Below are 20,004 nucleotides of genomic sequence, written 5' to 3'. Positions count from 1 at the left end.
ATCTAGGGTAAGCTAGCCACTAGGTGGACACTGGCCTATAGATGGACGAGCTACTTTTGGATAGGAAATTACGTAAAAAAATACTGAAATGTGAATTGTTGCTTTGAATTTTCACTAACTGTTGTTATTCTTAACCCCCGAGTGACGATTTTTTTTCGATCAATTTTTTTTTTCAATTGCTAAAAAACAAACGTCCATCTACTGGGCGGTTTTCTTAGGTGTCCATCTACTGGGCAGTTTACCCTACCTCAATTCTCAAGATGCATTATGACGTCCCTCGAGTTGAGTTGAAGAGGCTTTCACTCCTGTTTTACAAATAATCGTTGGAATTCTTGTTTCCCGGGAGAATATGTGAAATGGAAATATGTCGAGGACATTTGGCAATTTTAAAATTGAAACGAGTATAAGGACTACCGTGAATATTCTCCTGAATACCATGTGTATTTTTATTCCATTGCAAAAATCTTATCCAGTTACTTAATATTCAAGATAAATGATAAATTTCATGGACGACTCTATGTTTAATTCAATCGAAGGTCAACACATTCGAAATTCAAATGAGACGATCAACGAAACTCTCAAAAAGTCGAGTAAACCAGTCAAATCCCTCAAAATGGCCAAATATTTATCCCCGAATTAAATGACTCGAGGGTCGTCCCCTGCAGTTTCCGACCAATTCCAAAAATATCTAGTGTGACAACAAAAATCCACCCACGCACTGTGACATCACCGATCTGCATATTCATGTCCCCGCGAGACGATGATTTCGAAAAATACAAAAATAATTTATTTACTCATTGACTGAGTCACTGTGTCAATAAAGAGGGAAGACATGTACACATGCCCCCAAAGTGAGAAATTGTGGTTCATTGATGTTCATTAGGATGCCTTGATGGTGAATGATTTCCCTACACTTCATTCGTCATTCCTCCTCAATTAACTCAGAGCACAGTAATTTATTTTCCCACCTCAGACTATCCGGCAAGTTAATTTCACCCGCACCGCCCATTTCGTACAACACCCCAAGTCTCACGATAATAATCACACTACGAAAATATCCACACACAACGTTGAGTTATTGGTAATCGGATAAGATACTCCATGAAATTCATGAAACGTAATGCTGGAGGAGGACGCTGGAGTTTAATTACTCCGATATGAGCGAGGGTTGTGCGTGGGTCATTGACTCCAGCCGAAGTACCCCTGAGCCCTCGAATCAACATCTCAATCATAACCATTTACTCAGCAGTAGTGTTCATTGAATTAAAATCCACGATTCCTATCAATGTTACTCAATGCTTCGGTTTCACTTGCACTCCGAGAATTGTACTCATGTCATTGGGTTCATGAGATCGATGGGCCAACAGTGATAGTGATAAGCCATGAATTTACTATTTTTATCAATGAAAAACTGGGGGAAAAAATTCTTGACCCTTGAACGAGTTGATAATTTGTACTTTACACCGGAAATTTCTTCAAAATTATTCATTACCCTCTGTCTGACAATCTGAATTGTCAACAAAAACATTTGGTTCCCAGAAAATTATAAGCATAAATTGATTGAAATTACTTACCATGAGCGGTGAAAAGTAGCGCCAAAATAGCGGCAATCCCGAGGGTCTGCATGTTGTTAATTTATCTTGAGATGTATTTCACCGTAAAAAAAATTCCGAGAGAGCTCCAAAATAAAAACTATAATCCGTAGCACCTGCACCACTTTTCTGTCAAATTATCAGAGACCACCACGGTCGTTGTTCGGTGACCATCAAAGGCACAAGAACGAGGGGCCTAGGGGAGAAACGGGGAAAGAGAGAGAGAGATTGGGCCAAAAAACTCTTCGGGGATAATCCACGGACGGTTATGCGATCGGACTGTGCCACCGATTTGAGGTGGGACTAAATACAAACTGAGAGGAGCGAACTGTATATCCCCGTGAAAATGAAGGAATCGCGCGCTCTCGTCGCGCCTCCCCTCTACTGGGAACTTTTAGACATGCGCGAAGACTTGCGCGCAGCCGGTGCAACTCGGAATTGAAATAAATTTTTGAACTCAACAAATTTTTTTGCGTCTCGAGAATGATGCAAGCGATCCTACTAATTTCACTCTAAAATGCAATTAATTGTTTAAAATTCGATTAATTATTTAAAAAGCCGTATAGTGATACTTTCTGAACGGCAGATTGAGATTTTTTGTAATGAAAATAATGAAAAGGTTGAAAATGAATGGGTTTATGTGACGCAATATGTTTCAATATGAGAGAAATGATCATTTCAACGACAATTGAAATGGAAATTTGAAATACGATTGAGAATTGACATCCGTTGGTAAAACCATTACCATTCTTTCCGTATTTCGATTCAAAGAAAGGATACTACCTTACCAACAAACATGTAGCGCGGTAAATAACACAAAAGGAAAATATTGTTTGATATTCTTCCTTCTCCCTCAGAGAAGACCGCGAAATCACAGGTGAATCGCCGTGAGCCAACGAGACCCACCAGAAAGGGCCAGTAGACTCACTCATTGCAAAACACCTCCAGCCCCACACAGTACAGTTCTTCCTTCGTCAGTATTCTCAAAAAAAATCCAAGTGCCCCCTCGACTCCAGAAATAACAAAACAAATGATAGAAAAAATTATTGCAATAACCCCGGAAACGAGAAGATCGTAAAAAGATCTACTGTATCGGCGCCCCATTGTTTATGTCGTGATAGCCATGTGTGATTCACGTCAAAAGCAATCAGGTTCCTCAGATTTCCTAAAAAAATCTTATATTGGTAGTATAACAATTAAATGGGGTCCACAAACACATGAAATTCAAGATCTCTACGATTACATGACAGTTAGGGACCTCAAGCAGAAAATATACGTTAAAATTGGCATTCGCCCACATCGACAGAAGCTGCTTAACCTCTGCAAAGGTGAATTCTGCAAACAATGAATAAATCCTGACAAAAATAAATTTTGACCCTTTTGTTAATCTTTTCCCCTTCTATTTTCCGGAGTTCTGAGTTCTGCTTTTATAATTTTTGTATTTTTAACTATTCGTCATTGAAAATAGGGACGAGTGTTGTAAAATGGCCACTCGACCTTCAGAACATTTGATTTAAAACTTTTCAGACATCAAGACTTTTGACATTAAGAAAACTTAATGTTGACGACTCATTAAATTCTTGCGAAATGGGACAATTTTTTTTCCTGTATCGAAGCTATAATTCTTCCCCTTTATGAAGGCCTTAGTCTGATCTCCATTGACTCATTTATTTCTGAGATTTAAACATTGGAAGGAAAGTCAACTGTTCATTTCCCCCACTCTTCCCTAATTTCCTCTCTCCCAATCTTCATTACTCCGTTCGAAATTAAAAAATGACTTTCCACTCACCCAGGAAAATTACCAGTTGATAATCAAAGGCTAGGCGAGCTAAAACTCAGGCCAGGCTTCAAACTGATAGTAATGGGTTCCAGAGAGGAAGACATCATGAACCCTATCTACAGCCTCAACAGCAGTCCAAAAGTCCTAGAGACTTGTCCACAGGTTTCTCAAAAGAGCAGCCCTTCGAGAACGCCGATTTTTGAGTACAATGCAGTGCCCCCAGACAGGAAAGAGCTGAGGGGCATTGGAAATCCAGTGGACTACGAGATTTACCTCACCAAGGTTCAACAGAAGATCAGGAATGGGAAGGTGAGGCAGTTGCGGCCGATGGACACCAACAAGAAGCTTTTAGTCATTGGGTTAAACGATGGATTACCCAGCATGAAGCAGAATCGACAGGGCATGCAGGATTTCCTGATTCAGGCGTCTCAGTACTATAACATCGCCATATGGGCCACCACAACCTCGAGGTTACTCATACGAGCCACGACGGGTTTGGCTTACAATCCGGCCCTCAATATCTGTCTTTATCTGGATCAGCACTCGATGATTTCGCTCTTTGAGCCCAATTATGGGATCATCAGCATCAAACCTCTGGACGTAATTTGGATGAGCTACACCAACTGGTCCGAGAAAAACACCATTATGATCGAGGACAAGTGGCTCAATGTCTTCATCAATGAGAAGTCTGCTTTGGTCATCACAAGGAGAAGTGGTGTAGACTCACCAGCCTCCTCGACTGTTGATAATGACTTGCTGCTGGTGAGGTTGGGGGAGTATCTCAAGATTATTTCTGAGCTCAGTGACTTCAGGACACTCAATCATACAAACTGGCTTGAATATAAGAATAAGGAGAGTCGCAGGAGGTTTATTGAGAAGATAGGACCACTGCCTGATGAGAGGGAAATTGTTAGATTTTTAAATGGTAAATTTTTGCTTCAATACTCTTTATCCACTGGTGAATATCCATTTCAGCATTTTTTTTTGCTGAGGCCTTTTTCAATATTTGTAGTTTGAAATCAGAGATTGACATGATTTTATTATGTGAATTTTTAACGGCTGATAATTGGAAAATTAAAGTTTTTTGGAGGTTCACACTTTAGTTTCTAAATAATTTCAGATCACATTTCCATTCTGTTTTTATCAAATATTCAAAGTGCAAATATTCTTTATTATTACGATTTTAACTATTCAGGTTTTTCGTTATTATTCTGCATCATTCTGCAGTGAAAAAATTCCTTACAGTACGAGAATAATAATTTGCCGTTTGAAACTAATAACTTCCTAAATTTTACAGAAGGCCAAAGACTTGAAAAAAACAACTCCAATTCCGAAAACGAGTTGGCCATTTCGGCCACCACAAAACGTGTGAAACTGGACATTTATGATAGTTTTTACGATAAAATTGAGAGAAAGTGCGAGGAGTACATTATCAAGGAATTGAGTCCTCTGAATTCACAGAAGAAGTTGTTGGTCCTGGACATGGATTACACTTTATTCAATCCTGACTTTAGATTAGCACGTCCTTACCTCCACGTGTTCCTGGCCAAAGTGTACAAGCATTACAACATTGTCATCTGGACAGGATCCAACTGGAATTCAACCCACACAGCCCTAGTTGATCTCAATATTTTTATAACGAGCATCTACAAAATTGCTTTTTATCTCGATAAGCAAGCGATGATTCCAGTGGAAACTCCACAGATTATTGGACCCATTAATGTCAAACCTCTCGGCTTCATCTGGAAGAAGTATGCGAACTATTCAGCCAAGAATACAATCATCATTGATGATGAGAGGAGAAATTTCCTCATGAATCCACAGTCAGGCTTGGAGATCAGGCCTTTTAGATATAATGAGGACACCTACACAGCTGATGCAGAGCTGAAGTTTCTCACTGAGTACCTGGAGCTTATCGCTGAAGTTGAGGACTTTCGAGCTCTCAATCATCGAGAATGGAGGAATTACAAGGCTTTCCATGGTAAAGGGGACATGAAGAAAAGCTAGACACCGATATTCGTAGGGCACCTGTTTTTTAAGCACATTAACGACGGAGAGGCAGTCTCCAGACTGAATTTCTACCTCGAATCTACCTCACTGTTTTTTAATTAAGGGTAGTTCATGTAGAGACGACTGAAACGTTTTTTTTTTAAGTTTCTGGGGCCATATAAATGAATGGATATTTTTTTATGTGTAATATTTGATTAATATTGCGAGTCGTGAGAAAATTATCGCCGAGTATTTCTGAATTAGTGGGAATAGAAGTAGTGAATTTCTTTGTAACAAAAATCATTGCAGTTTTGTATAATTCCCTGCTCTTTTCTTCTTATATGTACATATTTTTATTTTCATTGAGTTGTTGCAGGGAATTTTGTATTGATGAAATTGTGAATCGCAAAAATGGAGTGGAAAATATTGAATACGTAAGGGCGACTTTTCTGACTTTTTTTATAATTCTAATTACTCAGAAACAGATTTATCAGTTTATCTCAGTGCATGCTCGTCACAAAAGAGAAGAATTGTACCTTCCATGGAAAAATTGATGATTAGTTAGATAATTATCAGAAGAAATAAATTGAATGAGTCATTAACATTTTGAAGAACGTCAAAGTATTCATTGTACCCCACTCGCTCGTTTGTTTCATTTGGAAGAATTGAATCAAGATGGTAAAGTCAAGTGAAAAACGTCTGCATTGTTACGTCACAATATCTCATACAGGTTTATTCATTAATTGTTTATAATTCAGCAAATCAAATAGAAAACCTGGCGAAAAGTTTCCGTTCACTCATTGCTGCCAAATTTGTCAATCTCTTCGATTAAAAAATTATCTTTTATAAACAAATGTTATAAATTATTTGAACTTCCAGAAAACTTTGAATATAACACTTTAATTACAATTCTAAAAAATCAATTCCGAAGGAAAAATCGATAGTTTTTAAATTCTCTATTAAAACGTTGTAATTTCCGGAAATGAGAATTTTTCAATCATTTTATGAATCTTTCTCAAAAACAGACTTCCTCATTTTTCCATATTTTTCCAATGGTTTTTAATGTTTCAGAGAATGAAATCGAGATTTATCCCTTCGAAAATTGAATGATAAAATCATTGCTCAACTAAAAACATTGGAGAACATTTTATTTAAAAAAAATTCAAAGTTCACGGATATCCAAATTATTATGCCTCCAAACATTCAAATTATCCGCCATGAGCCATCTGCCACCTACAGCCGACCCCCACAACTTCCCTCTCAACCCTTGCCCCCCATTGGTCGAGAGTGGCCAATGAAATTCTCGCTGGTCAATTTTTTTTGATGAATTTTAGAACGCAATGGGACAAAGGACGCCCGAATCTACGCAAGCAAGCGACGCCATGTTCATTTGTCAACGGACTCTACAACGCATCGGGCAGTTCTTTAAATGTTACATTACGAGCGATTTAAATTTAAAAAAACCAAAGTGATTATTAACAATCGAATTGTACAGTTTAATGGAATAAAGTAACAATGTCGTCGACAGAATTGAAAAAGAGAAAACGGGAGGAATATGAGATGCAATTATTCGGCTTTCACTCGAGAATAGTTTACGATACTTGTAAGACGCCGAGAAACTTATCTGATTTCATTCCACCCATATTTTCCCCCGATTTTTTTTACCCTTCCAGATTTATCTCGCTGTTTGGATTTTTTTGTTTTCAGATTGTGGTTTTTTTTATTTTTGTTTTGATTGTTGGACGCGTGAGCTCTAGTGTCATGTGTAATTAGAATCATGACTAGAGTCACACTCGTCCAATGATTGGAATTATTTTCTTCATTTGTTGTTTGTTAATTTTATATGATTTTTATTCAATTATTCAATAAATTATTTTCCTTTCCCTCTCCTGCTGCAATTCCTGAAATTATTCCCAAGAAAAAATGTTTTTTTTTTACATCCGGATGATTTGTCAATGACCGCTCATCTGGAACCTCTCAATTTACAGTATTGTCCCTGATTCAAGATGAGATCGAATCAAAATGTCAACAACTCACAGAAACAATCAGAGAAAAATATAAACCTGATGAGGAGGGCCTGAAGATGCTACTGAGGGATGGGAAAAAATTGAAAAAGTGTTATTATCGTGCAACTAGAACTCATTTGCCAGCGCTCGAGGTTACTAACTTTTGACCCAACTGATTGACAACATTTTTCACTCTCGTTTCCTTACATAACGCGCAATCGATACAATAATCATGGGTTACACTCACATTGTTTTGTTGCAGAATTGCGTGAGTAGAATTATTTGTGTGCCTTCACACGTTCTGCTGGATGAGGATAAAGTGCAGGCTGTGCAATACAGTGATAAGGAGTCCAGGGAGAAGCAGGAGAAGCTGGAAAAATTGCAAAGAAGATTGAAAAAGGTGAATTCAAGCATTAAAAACCAATGGGAAAACTCATTATCAAAATTTCTTTCCCAAGAACTCCATAATTTTTCCAATTATTTATCATCAGATGATAAAGTTTTTAATAAAAAATATATTTATGGATGAATTTCACGGTCAAAAAATAAAATAAAATAATTAAAGTCCTGTAAATTAGTCACCAATTTTGAAAATGAAAATCCAATTCAGTGTATGTAGGGGAGAATGCTAAAAAAATGTTTTTTGTATAGAATTCATTTTTCTGTCAGAAATCTTGACATTTTCTTGGAAAACTACGTGATCTTTAGATTAAAGCAAAATTCTCTAATTCTTCAATTTTTGAAATATTGTTAAACATCAAATTATCTCAATAACAAGTGATTCCAGGAAAAAATATCAAAAGGCAATTTTTATTTAAAATTTAGTTCTTTATAATAAAGATCTGACATTTCGTCGTAAAACAACTCGTATCGTGACAAAAAATTCTGTTTATCACGACAAACAAGAGATACTTTGAATCAGTGTTTCATTTATAATTGAATAGTTGACGAATTTCTAGGTGAATCTTCCAAATTTTTGCACTAAATGAAAGCAAAATAAAACTACATAATTTTGCAGGGAGTAATGATCTCATTTTATGAAAAAAATTCATTTTAATGGTTTGTTAATTCATTGAGAAACTGAGCAACCGCTGAGTCAAAAGTAACAAAAGTATTAAAATTGCCGAATAATTTTATTTCAGGCTGTAATATTCAATGCAGCCCTCAAAGACGAGCTGGAAGTGGCTACTGACCTTGAAAACAAAATAGAAGACGCAAATATGCTGTGCAAAATCATCGAGGAGGCCTCCAAAGTACCAGACGTCAGTAGAACATTAATAAAACTAATTGAGAATTACCAGGACCTAGAGAGACAGCTCAGGAGTATGCGACACCCACCTCGTACCCACGAAGAACGCGAGTACCACGATCCCCTCGAAGAACTCGATATCGACACTCTTCCATAGACTAAACCCAAAACAAGAATAACGGAAAAAATATATAAACAACTGTAAATTTGTAAATAGCCAATGAAGTATCTAAGAATATAGTATTTCAGTAGCGAAGTGGTAAAACAGTACAAGTGAATTTTGACTATTGGCCAGTTTTTAATGAATATCTCGGAATCGAAGGGAGCTGGCAAAATTTTTGTTATAACCTTTCTTGTAGAGCCGATTGAGAGCTACAATAAAGGTAATCACGAAAATTTCTCTATCTGCCTTAGATTTGGAAATATTCCTCAAAAACTCAACTGGGAGATGAGTCGACTTGAACCGTTTTACACGTTGCTACTGATTTGAACGTCTTTCTAAACTCAACGCATAATGTGAAACTTTTTAGATTGCCTTTTCAATAAAACTCTCTCGAATATTTTGTGTTACAATGTGTGCCAAAATACTCGGAAATTGTTGACAAACTTGTAGGGTCTTTTGTCTTCGTGTTTACTTTTTCGTTAAAATGTAGCAAAAATGTTTCGCCTCTATTATTTTCTGAGAAATCATGGGGTCGACGGGGGCTCTGATTGGACGAGACGGGCGGCAACCCAATGGGGGATTCCTGGGATTTGAAATCGAAGAGAAGCATCGACATCGAGTTTACTTCAACTTCAGTCGGATGCTTATCCCGTGGAGAATAACATCGGAGTGCTTCACATTATTTTACCATTCGATTCTTCTCAACTTTTCAAAATCCTCGGACCTGTGTGAAACCACAATTGTCTTCAACAATCTCAAATCATCACGCAACCCCCATAAATAGAAAAAAAATTAAATCAACGTTATTGAAATTGAAATTTTTTAGTCCTCACAATCAGTGAATGTTGATTTTTTTGTGAAGATAATTAAAGTCTTCGGGAGGTCGACGCAACTTTTCAAAAGACGAAAAAGCAATTTCGAAGTGAAGTTTTTGAAATTACGAGAATGAATAAACGAGTTGTGGAAGAGTCTCTGGACGAAGAATGTCGAGTGACGGCTCGTCTCCTCGATCTGATGAACCAAACGCACTATGAGCTCATCCAGGAGAATGGCCAGCGTCGTCTGACAGCCCCGGAGTTGACATCAGACCTCAGGAGTACGATCAAGGGTGGAGAGGTGTTCGTGGGTCGTCTTCCGAGGGATTGCTATGAGGACGAGATAATGCCGGTGCTCGATCGTGCCGGGAGACTCCTGGAGCTTCGGCTGATGCTCGACTTCTCGGGGACGACGAGGGGCTACGCTTTCGCCCTCTTCGAGAACTCGAGGGTTGCTCGGAGGGCCTGCGAGCTGCTGGACGGCCACGAGATTCGGCCGGGGCACAGGATCGGCGTTGTGAAGTCCATCGACAACTGTCGGCTCTTCTTCGGGGGGGTGCCCAAGGACAAGACGAAGGCGGAGTTCGCTGAGGAGCTCGGCAAGTTCCTGGAGGGAATCTCGGATATTTATCTGTACCCGAATGCTCAGGATCGCACGCAGAATCGGGGCTTCATCTTTGTGGAGTTCAAGGATCACAGGTCTGCTGCTATGGCCAGGCGTCAGCTCATTCCTGGGAGGGTCACTCTCTGGGATCACGAGGTCGCTGTTGATTGGGCTGATCCGGAACCTGGGGATCCTGTTGATGAGGACGTCATGGAGACGGTAAGGGATAAAATTTAGAGATGTTCTTTGTGCAATATTTTTTTGTTGAACAGAAATCATAGATCCGCATCGATCATTACTTTTAGTAATATTAGGAGAAGTTGCACCTTATAGGAATTTAGATTTAGGGGTGGTCGGGGTAAAACGGACACTTTTGACTTTTTTTCAAAGGTTAATGAGGGGTTGAAATGTTGATGAAATTTAATATTTTTTTTTTCAATACAAAGAACAATGCTTTCCCTTTGTGACGAGCCTAAACTGAGCTCAATTGATAAATTTGTTTCCGAGTTATGAATAATTTTAAAAAAGTCTACAGTGTCCGTTTTACCCCACCACTATTGATCGTAATTGAAATTTGAAAATTAACGTAGGGGAGGTTGGGGTAAAACGGACACTTTTGACTTTTTTTCAAATGTTAATGAGGGGTTGAAATGTTGATGAAATTTAATAATTTTTTTTTAATACAAAGAACAACTCTTTCCCTTTGTGACGAGCTTAAACTGAGCTCAATTGATCAATTTGTTTCCGAATTATGAATAATTAAAAAACAGTCTAAAGTATCCGCTTTACCCCACTCTCCCCTAATAATTAGTCATTTTAATTTCGCAATTATTGGTTTATGAAAGCATTCGAATTTGAATGTTTAAGTTGATGGTTGATGAAATAATTCGGAATTTAAAAATTTAAATTGATGGCTATTTTTAACAAACAAAAAATTAGGCAGTAATATTGGCAATTGACTTATTCCAAATTTAACTGTAATTCAAAAATTCGATTGTGCCGATGTCTGACAGACATGAAGTGGCTTTTATTTCGTGAATATTTTGCGAATGAAGAGGTAGAGAAGTTCGTTGGGATATTATTTGTAGGAAATTTTTATGAAATCCAAAAAAGATGTAATACTTTCTTCGAAACCGACTTGTTCCGAAGATATTTGTAGAAAAGTCTGTGTACATGATTTTACTACAGGATTTTTATTGCAGCGATTTCAGTTGTATTTATATCTCGTTTCTTGGTATGTAAATTTCTATGTAAATGTCTGGAGAAATTCATGAGAAGATGTTTTCTCAGAAAACTTCGTGGAATAAAGAAATTTTCTCTCCATATTTTCCTCGAACTTCAATAGCTTCGAAAATATTTGTAGACTAATCGATAGAAAAAATTGTAACTTGTCGTATTTTCGTTTCCGATTATTATTATGATTATTTATTAATCCCTTTGTTCACAGGTAACTGCGCTCTTCGTTCGCAATCTGCCACTCGAGACTGCCCACCACAAGATCCGAGACATTTTCCAGAAAACAACTGGAATTCCAATATTGAAATTCAAGAAGATCAATCACTTCGCTTTCATTCACTACGAGACTCGTGAATTGGCTCAGAAGGTTCTTGAGATCATGAGTAGTAAGTAATTCTACATCCTCCAGATAACAAAATAAATTTCCATAATTTTTGGTAATTCTGCATTTATTCTCTAATCGAAAAATTTTAAAACTTAAAAAAATGAGAAAATATTCATCAAATCTAATTAAGTTTCCAGAAAAAGTAGTCTTTTGAATTTTCGCCTTAAAATGTCACATTATCAAAATGATTTCATATTTATCAAAACAGAGAAAACTGACTTTTTCAAAAGATTAATTCCTCTCATATAAATTCATCCATCAATTTCCTGTGATTCCACAGAACCTGGTGGCATTGCTGCACAGAACGAGTGGGAAATTCGCTGGGCGAAGCCAATCAGCTCATCAAAAATCCTCGAGAGACAGCGTTCGATCCACGAGGCAGTGCAAGCCTCCCTCAATCAGAATTTCAAGCCACCAGCCTACGTCCCACCAAAAAGCAGCAGCAAACGAGGAAAAAAGAAGACCAACAAGCAACAGGTGGAGACTCCCCCCTGCGAGATCAGACACACTTCCCAGGAAGTCGACAACACTTTTCCCACTATTGAGAGCCCACGATCTGTTCCCGGATTGTCTCCACCAGAACTCACAATTCCAAATCACAATTTGCTGGATTTCAAGAAACTCCTGGAGGATTTCGTGAGCAGAAACTTTGGGGCACACTGCCAGTTTCGGTGCATGCAGGTGTACACACCCCCTGGATATGTCTGCACGGTAAATAGACAATTTTCATCCTAAAAAAAATTTGAAGTCAATTCTGCAAAATTCGAAAACATTTGAAAAATATGAAAAATTTAAAAAGTGAAGAAATTAGTCCTCGAAAAGGAATCGTAAAGTAATTGATGGATTACATGTTTGAAGATCACTTTTTTTGTTAAGGCTCTATCTCTCATAGTTTCCGAAATAATCGCGAAAAACGAAAGTGCCAAAAAAAATTAATTTAATTCATCTTGTATAGGGTGTAGGAAGTGGAAAAACGCAATTCTGAGCCGTCCATCTGCCTATACGGAACCCAAATTTCCTCAGGAATCGAATGGAATAGGTTTTAAGGCTCTATCTCTCATAGTTTCCGAGATAATCGCGAAAAACGAAAGTGCCAAAAAAAATTAATTTAATTCATCTTGTATAAGGCCTAGGAAGTTGAAAAACGCAATTCTGAGCCAGATTCTGAAAAAGATTCTGACTCTGAAAAAGAGCCAATTCTGAGCCTGATAATTTATAAACAATTTTTTCCTTTACAAATAATTTCTTTCTCAGAATCTTAACAAATTTCTATATTCGTAATTTTATGACAAAAACATTTCTCAAAATTTGGTGAGTTTCCATTATTTGGTTATGCGAAGAGAATGTTCATTTATTTTATCTTTCATTTCCAATTACTGTATACTTTTTAAAATTTAATTGTCCCCTTCAATTCTAATTCAATTTTCTGCAGATTTTGGGAATAATTGCAAATTTGAACTTTTGAGCAGTGAAAATCTCCAATTCTTATTCCCATAAAGAATAATTATTTTATTTCAATTACAGGTTTTGATTGTTCATGAGGAGCACATCCTGTACGAGTTTCAAGGTGATGTGATGATCACCGAAGGCCTGGCGATTAATATAACAGCTCGAAATGCCTACTATCGACTCAGCAGTGACTTTGGAGAGTTGCCAGCCTACCCTATACCCGTTTATCCACCAACAGCCTATCAGCCGAGCAGGGCCCAGCCTTGCCACTAGCCTGTGATTCTCTTATTCGTACTGCTGAGGTTTTGATGATTTTTTAGTCTAATATTTTATACTTGTAATTTTTTGTACTTTTTTAAGTGGAGGTCGATTCCATTCGTTTTGAAGATTTTATTGGGCTGGATGTTGTCATTCTGCAGAGGCAGATGATTTGATATAGTGAATGTTGGAATGGGAGAGTAGATGAGATTAAATCATTGTTCAGAGTTTTGGAAGAGGAAGGAATATTTTGTATTGATTTAGCAAAACCGCAGGGGATGAATTCATAACGAGTTTACAGAATATTTTGCAAATATCTTGAGAAGAAGGTTGAGAGAATTTTAAATAAGGACTATTGGTTTAGAATTTTAAAGAGTAGACGAAAGAACTTTTGACACTCCTCTCTGAGACTAATAGTTGTCAAGATATTTGCATAATTGTCCAACTGAAATTTCCATGGTCATTTACCACTTCCATTTAATTGATAAGTTTGGGTCTATTTTATTCGTTTTGAAGATTTCATTGGGTTGGATGTTATCATTCTGCAGAGGCAGATGATTTGATATAGTGAATGTTGGAATGGGAGAGTAGATGAGGAGATTAAATCATTGTTCGGAGTTTTGGAAGAGGAAGGAATATTTTTGTATTGATGTAGCAAAACCGTGGACGATAAATTCATAACGAATTTACAGAATATTTTCCAAATATTTTGAGAAGAAAAAGGTTGAGAGAATTTTAATTAAAGACTATTTGTTTAGAATTTTAATAATTGTGAAGATATTTGCAAAATTACCCACCTGAAATTTCTAGAGTAATCCAACTCTTCCACTTGTTTGCTAATTTTATTCGTGTGATTGTACCAGTGACAATTTCAGACTGATTAATAGGTAATCACAGTCATTAGAATTATTTCTCCAATCATTAACATTCCTGAAAGAGTCTGAGAATGCTACTTTATTATTTAGAATGTACTTTATGCAGTAACTTTATAGATCAGTTGGTTTAAAGTCCAAAATAAGCCAGTATAATAGGATTTTAGAATAATATTCTGTACTGTTCCAACTAATTTCAAACGATTCAATCATTGTTCATTTTTTCCATCGTCTGAATATTCATTAGTAATTTAGAACAACAAACCTCATCAACACTATATTTAATTACTTCTTAAGACATTCAGACAAACTAATCATTGTTCATCGAGGAAAAAGGGTCTGAAGAAGAGAAAAAAATTAATAGAAAAATGCTCAATCAGTGAATACTCAAGGCATAAAAACAAAATCAGATTAAAATTGGCTTCACTAGCGTCACGAGGCACTGATAATAAATATTTATACATGTAAAATGAATCAAAAATACCTCAAACACGCCTGTGAACCTCACATATAATAAGAAATGTACTGTGGAGTGAATAATTACTATTTTTTACTGAAAATTCCATTGGTTTCATTCAAAACGCAATACTGACGTATTCCGCAATAAAAACATCCGCTATTTATAACAATGGCAATAGTAAATCAATCCAAAGTATACAAGGACCACCAGCTAAACTTCCACTCTCGTTTTTTCTTGGCATTCGTTAGTTGTGTGAGATGAAACCTCTCACGAATCCATTCGAATATTCTATTTCAGTCGTGTGCAATTACTCAGTCACTGGGACTTGTACAAAAATCGTTTGACCCCTGACATGATTAATTAAAACCAGCGCAGCATACATTTACAATTCAATGAATTAAACGAAAGAAGTGGAGCAGTCGATCTAGTTCTAGTTTAGTTATAAAAAAATGGAACTGGTATATCAGTGAATTTCCATTCATTCATTCATTGATTTTTTCTCCGTTTAAAATTCGAATTCCCACGTTAGCACTAATTAGTCCAACATTCAGAGCGATTTTCACCTATTGTTGACTATTTTTTCGTGGAACTGGTGCACTACATTGAATTCCTCCCAAAATCGAATTCAAAAATTCATTATTTTGGTGCATGCCAAGCTAAATTCAAGATATTTCACAGGACTATCACAAAACTTTTGCCTTTTTCAAACAATTCCGCATAAATCCTCAGTGAAAACCAGAAAATTCTTCCAAGCTTTGAGTTCGGAAACGCCTTGCGGAGTTTTTCTTTAATTTTTGTCAATTTTATTTTTCACAGAAATTTATTCCTTCATCGACTCGACAAATGAAATTCCATATTTCTTTAATAAAAACCGACTCAAGATTGAATACTTCTAGTGAATTATTTTCATTTTTTTCGTGAATAATTAACAGAAACTTGATTCTCCGAAGAATTTTGCATAAATATTCAACCGAAACCCAAAAATTGCCTGCAGTATTGAAAATTTGTAAATACTTCAATAGTTCTAAAAAAAAACAAGAATCATCGGTACTATTTCACGCCGAAACACGAGTTTCCCCCGGTTGCAAAAAAATTGCCAGCATTTCTCGTATCGACAAATAGATTTGGCAGTTGTCCGATTTGCTTATAGATTTGTTTCCACGTAAAATTGAAACTCCCACATTAGCACTAATTATTCCGACATTCAGAGCGACTTTATCCAATTAATGACATAATTTAGTCATTCTCTCAAGGGTTTTCATACGCTTATCGCGAAACTAGGGCACTTAATTGAATTCGTCCCAAAATCTAATTCAAGAATTTATGATTCTGCTGCGTGCCAAGCGAGCCATAAACGAGTGCACGTGTACCCATGCACAACAAGTGGGTGTAGTTGCTTCCACACGTTGAGTTGTACCAGGGTGTGGCATGCACAACGTCTCTTTTGTCTCAATCGAAGGCTGAGAGAGCCTGACGACTCATTATGCATATTCATGAGGTGCTGAAAGAGGTAAAAATGAGTGAGAACGATCGGGTGTCTATTGATATCTCTCCATTATTAATACCAATAATAGATTGGTTAATAATAGATTGATTAATAACTCTTTTTCAATCAGATTATCAGTCGTAAAGAGTAGATTAGTCTACGCGTCTTGAAGCGTCGGGAAATACTCGAATGAAGATGTGGACTCTGAATCGTTGCAAGTTCGGTAATAATTATTCGAGTACTACGACGTAAATCTTTCGTTGCGTCACAATCTCGGGTTCTTCCTGGTTAGACTTGATAGGGAGCAACGATCAATCAACGCGAATCCAAATTGATGCGGTTCAATTCGTTTGGGGATATTAGGGCTAATCGATTAGTCTCACTTACGGTTGAAAAATTATGGCTGATAAAAGTCTTAATTCAAGTGTTTTTCATTTTTAGATTTTCTGTCGAAACTGCCAATAAATTAAATAACGTTATCTGTGGAACACTGAATATTCAATTGACGTGATGTGACAATTTTTGCCGATAGCATTGATCAATAGCATGGACTGGTGAGAGCTTCCATTTTCAATGAAAAAGGAAAAAAAAAATAAAAAGCAATTAGTGTTGAAATCAATTTTTCGTGTTTCCAAATCAATTTTTATTTTTTCTAGAGAATTGATGGAGTCAAAAGGCCATACTGTCATGAAATTGCAAGAACTGTTTTCTTCAAGAGTGAAGTGTTCATCGAAACACGAGTTAAAATATGCATTAAAAACCTGAAAATTTAGACGCTTTGAGTCCGGAAGCGCCTTTATTAGGAATTATATGCTTCCGTGTTTTTTTAGTTTTTTGTCAATTTTTTATTTTCACAGGAATTCATTAATTAAAAACTAGAATTGAATATTTCCGGTGAATTATTTCCTTTTTTTCAAGATTAATTAACGCAGACTTTATTTCTCCGAAAGATTTTGCATAAATATTCAATTAAAACCAGAAAATTTCCTCTAAGATTGGAAATTTTCAATTATATCTGTAGCATTTCTCCATTATTCTATATCAATTTCTTATAAAAATAAATAAATTGTCCTATTGTGTTCCTCACCGAATAGTAATGACTGTTTTTCCTTCATGTTTGTTATCATTTCTGTTGCAAGAAAAAATTGTCTGAATATCTCGTATCGAAAAATAGAGTTGGCAGCTGTCCGATTTGTTCATTCCGATGCGAAAATAAACCGACAGGGAAGTTTCGATCCCTCGAATTTCCGCTGAAGCTTCCATTCTCGTCTATTGCAATTGCACTCACTAGTTCATTTATGCATATTGAATTAAACAAAGGAATATTTATACGCTAGTTATCGGAAATTACGGAAAAAATTTGCGACGTGTGTATGAATGAATCATCAGTGTGCATGTATGACTCATTGACGGGAGCACTACGATGTAGAGTGAATTTATCGAAGGCCATGGTCGATTCTTCTAACTCTGTTTGGGTGCAGGCACTCGTTGATATACGTCTCGTCATCAGCAATTTTTTCCCCTCAAGACTTTTTGCCACAAAGACCTCCAGGAATTAATTAAACAAATGGGATCGATCACCTGGTGATTCGATTCAATTTTTTATCACCCAGTCTTGATTCTCTAACCCTTTGTTACAATTTCTTACTGTAGATTTTTCGCCGCGGAGAGGCAAACATAAAAAAATCGAATTTTAAGATTAAATGGTCTTAAATTGAGTCTTGAAAATTACGAGCATGTTCTATAAATAATTTATACACAATCAATTTTCCACCATAAAAATTATTTGTTCGGAATCATAAAAAATGTCTTCATATTCAGAATTTTACCAGAAATTAATTTAAAAAATTAGGCTTCCGAAAATTTAAACAATTTCAATTATTTATTAATAAACAAGAAATGTTTAAAAATGGAAAAGATACTTGAATGTCCTTAGAGTTCCGAACGTTTCTATTTAAAACATCGGCAATTCTCAATTTGAGACATTAGAAATTCTCGAATGGAGATCATACGTCTCAAACTAAAGCTTGTTTTTTTAAAGTAAATGAGTTGATTCGACTCGCAAATGAGCCTCAATTACATGAATCCATGCATGACTTAATATTTTTTTTATTGCCCAGTGATTACCCAGATGGCGATGAATATTCACTGACGTTTTATAACCATACGACAGTTATGAAATCACAGTTCAAGGCTTCTGAGATGCTGATTAGAAATGAAACAATGAGGGAGAACTGCAACACCACGTGTATTCCTCACTATTTAGCGACAGCATCTGGTGTTATTAATAGCCAATTGACGCCCTGTCAATTGAAATGTCAAGCAACCCTGTACATGTCTTCCTGGATTATTCCACCGACTGACAACAATTGTTATTTATTCAGAAGTTTCGTATTATACTCGTAGCATCATCGAATCTAGATTCTCCCGGTGTGTCGCGAGTTTCTGATAACTCGATAAACACGTTTCTATTCTTGATTATACCATTGTAGCAAATAAATCCCCTTTTAAATCCTGTACGTAGTATTTGTACTAATGCGGATTATCGAAACAACATCGGTAATTCCCTGTATTAATCTCCATTACTCAGCGATAAGTTTATTTCTAGGAAAAAATAGAGAATTCATTTTGAATATTGTATAATCATTTCAATCCGAAGGTGAACAATAAGTCGGAGTCTATAAATTAATTGAAGTCCGGTTATAAACAAAAAAATTCCGAAGATGATTACATTGAATAACCTAACGAGCCTAATGGGATAAATTAATTAACGTGATTGCATTGAAAAAGTACTAAAAGGATTTAGGAGAACGCGTGAAACAATTTTACACATGAAGATTGTAATTGCATTCGTTGAAACTAATTAAAATTCCAGGTACTCAGTTCCTGAGGATAAAAATTATTGTTCGTTAACTATTGAAAACTCTAGAGTTAACAATAATGTGAATTTTTGATTGTAGTAATTCTACATTGATTGAAATTCAGTGAAGATATTCTGCACAATGGCTTAACGTCGACGTATCGTGAGGGTGAAATGATTAAAGTTCTGTTATCAACGTAAAACTTAGGAAATTACTTCAATTTAATGGTTTAACGAGGCTAATGAGACAAATTAATTAAGGTAATTTCATCAAAAAGTACTAAAACCACTCGCAGAATGTGTGAAGCAATTCCACGTATCAAGATTGCAACTGCATTCGTTGAAAATAATTAAAACTCCGGGTATTCTACTCCCCAGCAATAATGCGGATTTTAACCTGTAAGAATTCCCCATCGATTGAAATTCACTGCATCAACGTTGAAGTTACGCTACCAGAACGCAATTAAAGTTCTATTATCAACAAAAACCTTGCGAAGATGATCAAATTTAATTGTTTAACAAGCCTAATTAATTAACGTGATTAAATTTGAAAGTATTCAACTCATTAGAAAAATATGAGAAGCAATCAGGAGTGCAATTGCATTCGCTGTAAATAATTAAAACTTCCAGAATTTCAGTCCCCAAATTGAGTGAAAAATCATGTTAATTACCAACAATTCCAACAATAATGCAAATTTTTTACTGGACCAATTGCACATTGACGAAAATTCACCGAAGATATTCCACCACAAACACGTAGTTCAACGTTGAAGCCTTCGCAGTGTAATTAAAATCGATTA

General features: G+C 36.2%; 4 protein-coding genes across 4 annotated transcripts in view; 3 read left to right on the top strand and 1 right to left on the bottom strand.

Annotated features, from left to right (window-relative positions):
- LOC107036667 (neurotrimin) overlaps positions 1-1,894 on the bottom strand; it is a 69,021-nt gene extending 67,127 nt beyond the window's left edge. The window contains exon 1 of the mRNA XM_015254780.1: positions 1,575-1,894. Within this exon, the coding sequence (XP_015110266.1) occupies positions 1,575-1,626 (52 nt within the window). The 5' untranslated portion in view covers positions 1,627-1,894. The remainder of the gene's footprint in view (positions 1-1,574) is intronic.
- A 568-nt stretch (positions 1,895-2,462) lies between these two features.
- On the top strand, positions 2,463-5,968 carry LOC107040050. Its single transcript, XM_015260008.1, has 3 exons — positions 2,463-2,920; positions 3,386-4,297; positions 4,670-5,968. The coding sequence occupies exons 1-3, from the start codon at positions 2,716-2,718 to the stop codon at positions 5,377-5,379; spliced, it is 1,827 nt and encodes a 608-aa protein (XP_015115494.1). The 5' UTR covers positions 2,463-2,715; the 3' UTR covers positions 5,380-5,968.
- A 763-nt stretch (positions 5,969-6,731) lies between these two features.
- LOC107036430 lies at positions 6,732-8,934 on the top strand. Its single transcript, XM_015254422.2, has 4 exons — positions 6,732-6,964; positions 7,350-7,519; positions 7,630-7,767; positions 8,510-8,934. Exons 1-4 carry the CDS (start codon positions 6,877-6,879, stop codon positions 8,771-8,773), a joined length of 660 nt encoding a protein of 219 aa, XP_015109908.1. The 5' UTR covers positions 6,732-6,876; the 3' UTR covers positions 8,774-8,934.
- A 78-nt stretch (positions 8,935-9,012) lies between these two features.
- On the top strand, positions 9,013-14,968 carry LOC107036339 (probable RNA-binding protein 46). The gene is made up of 4 exons (XM_015254304.1): positions 9,013-10,417; positions 11,646-11,820; positions 12,100-12,530; positions 13,344-14,968. The coding sequence occupies exons 1-4, from the start codon at positions 9,725-9,727 to the stop codon at positions 13,539-13,541; spliced, it is 1,497 nt and encodes a 498-aa protein (XP_015109790.1). The 5' UTR covers positions 9,013-9,724; the 3' UTR covers positions 13,542-14,968.
- The last annotated feature ends 5,036 nt before the right edge of the window (positions 14,969-20,004 follow it).

This window comes from Diachasma alloeum, unplaced genomic scaffold, assembly GCF_001412515.2.
Source record: "Diachasma alloeum isolate Michigan unplaced genomic scaffold, Dall2.0 Dall_scaffold_00176, whole genome shotgun sequence".
NCBI lineage: Eukaryota > Metazoa > Arthropoda > Insecta > Hymenoptera > Braconidae > Diachasma > Diachasma alloeum.
Note: the sequence above shows the minus strand (reverse complement) of the source record. Positions and strands in the feature narration are given on the sequence as shown.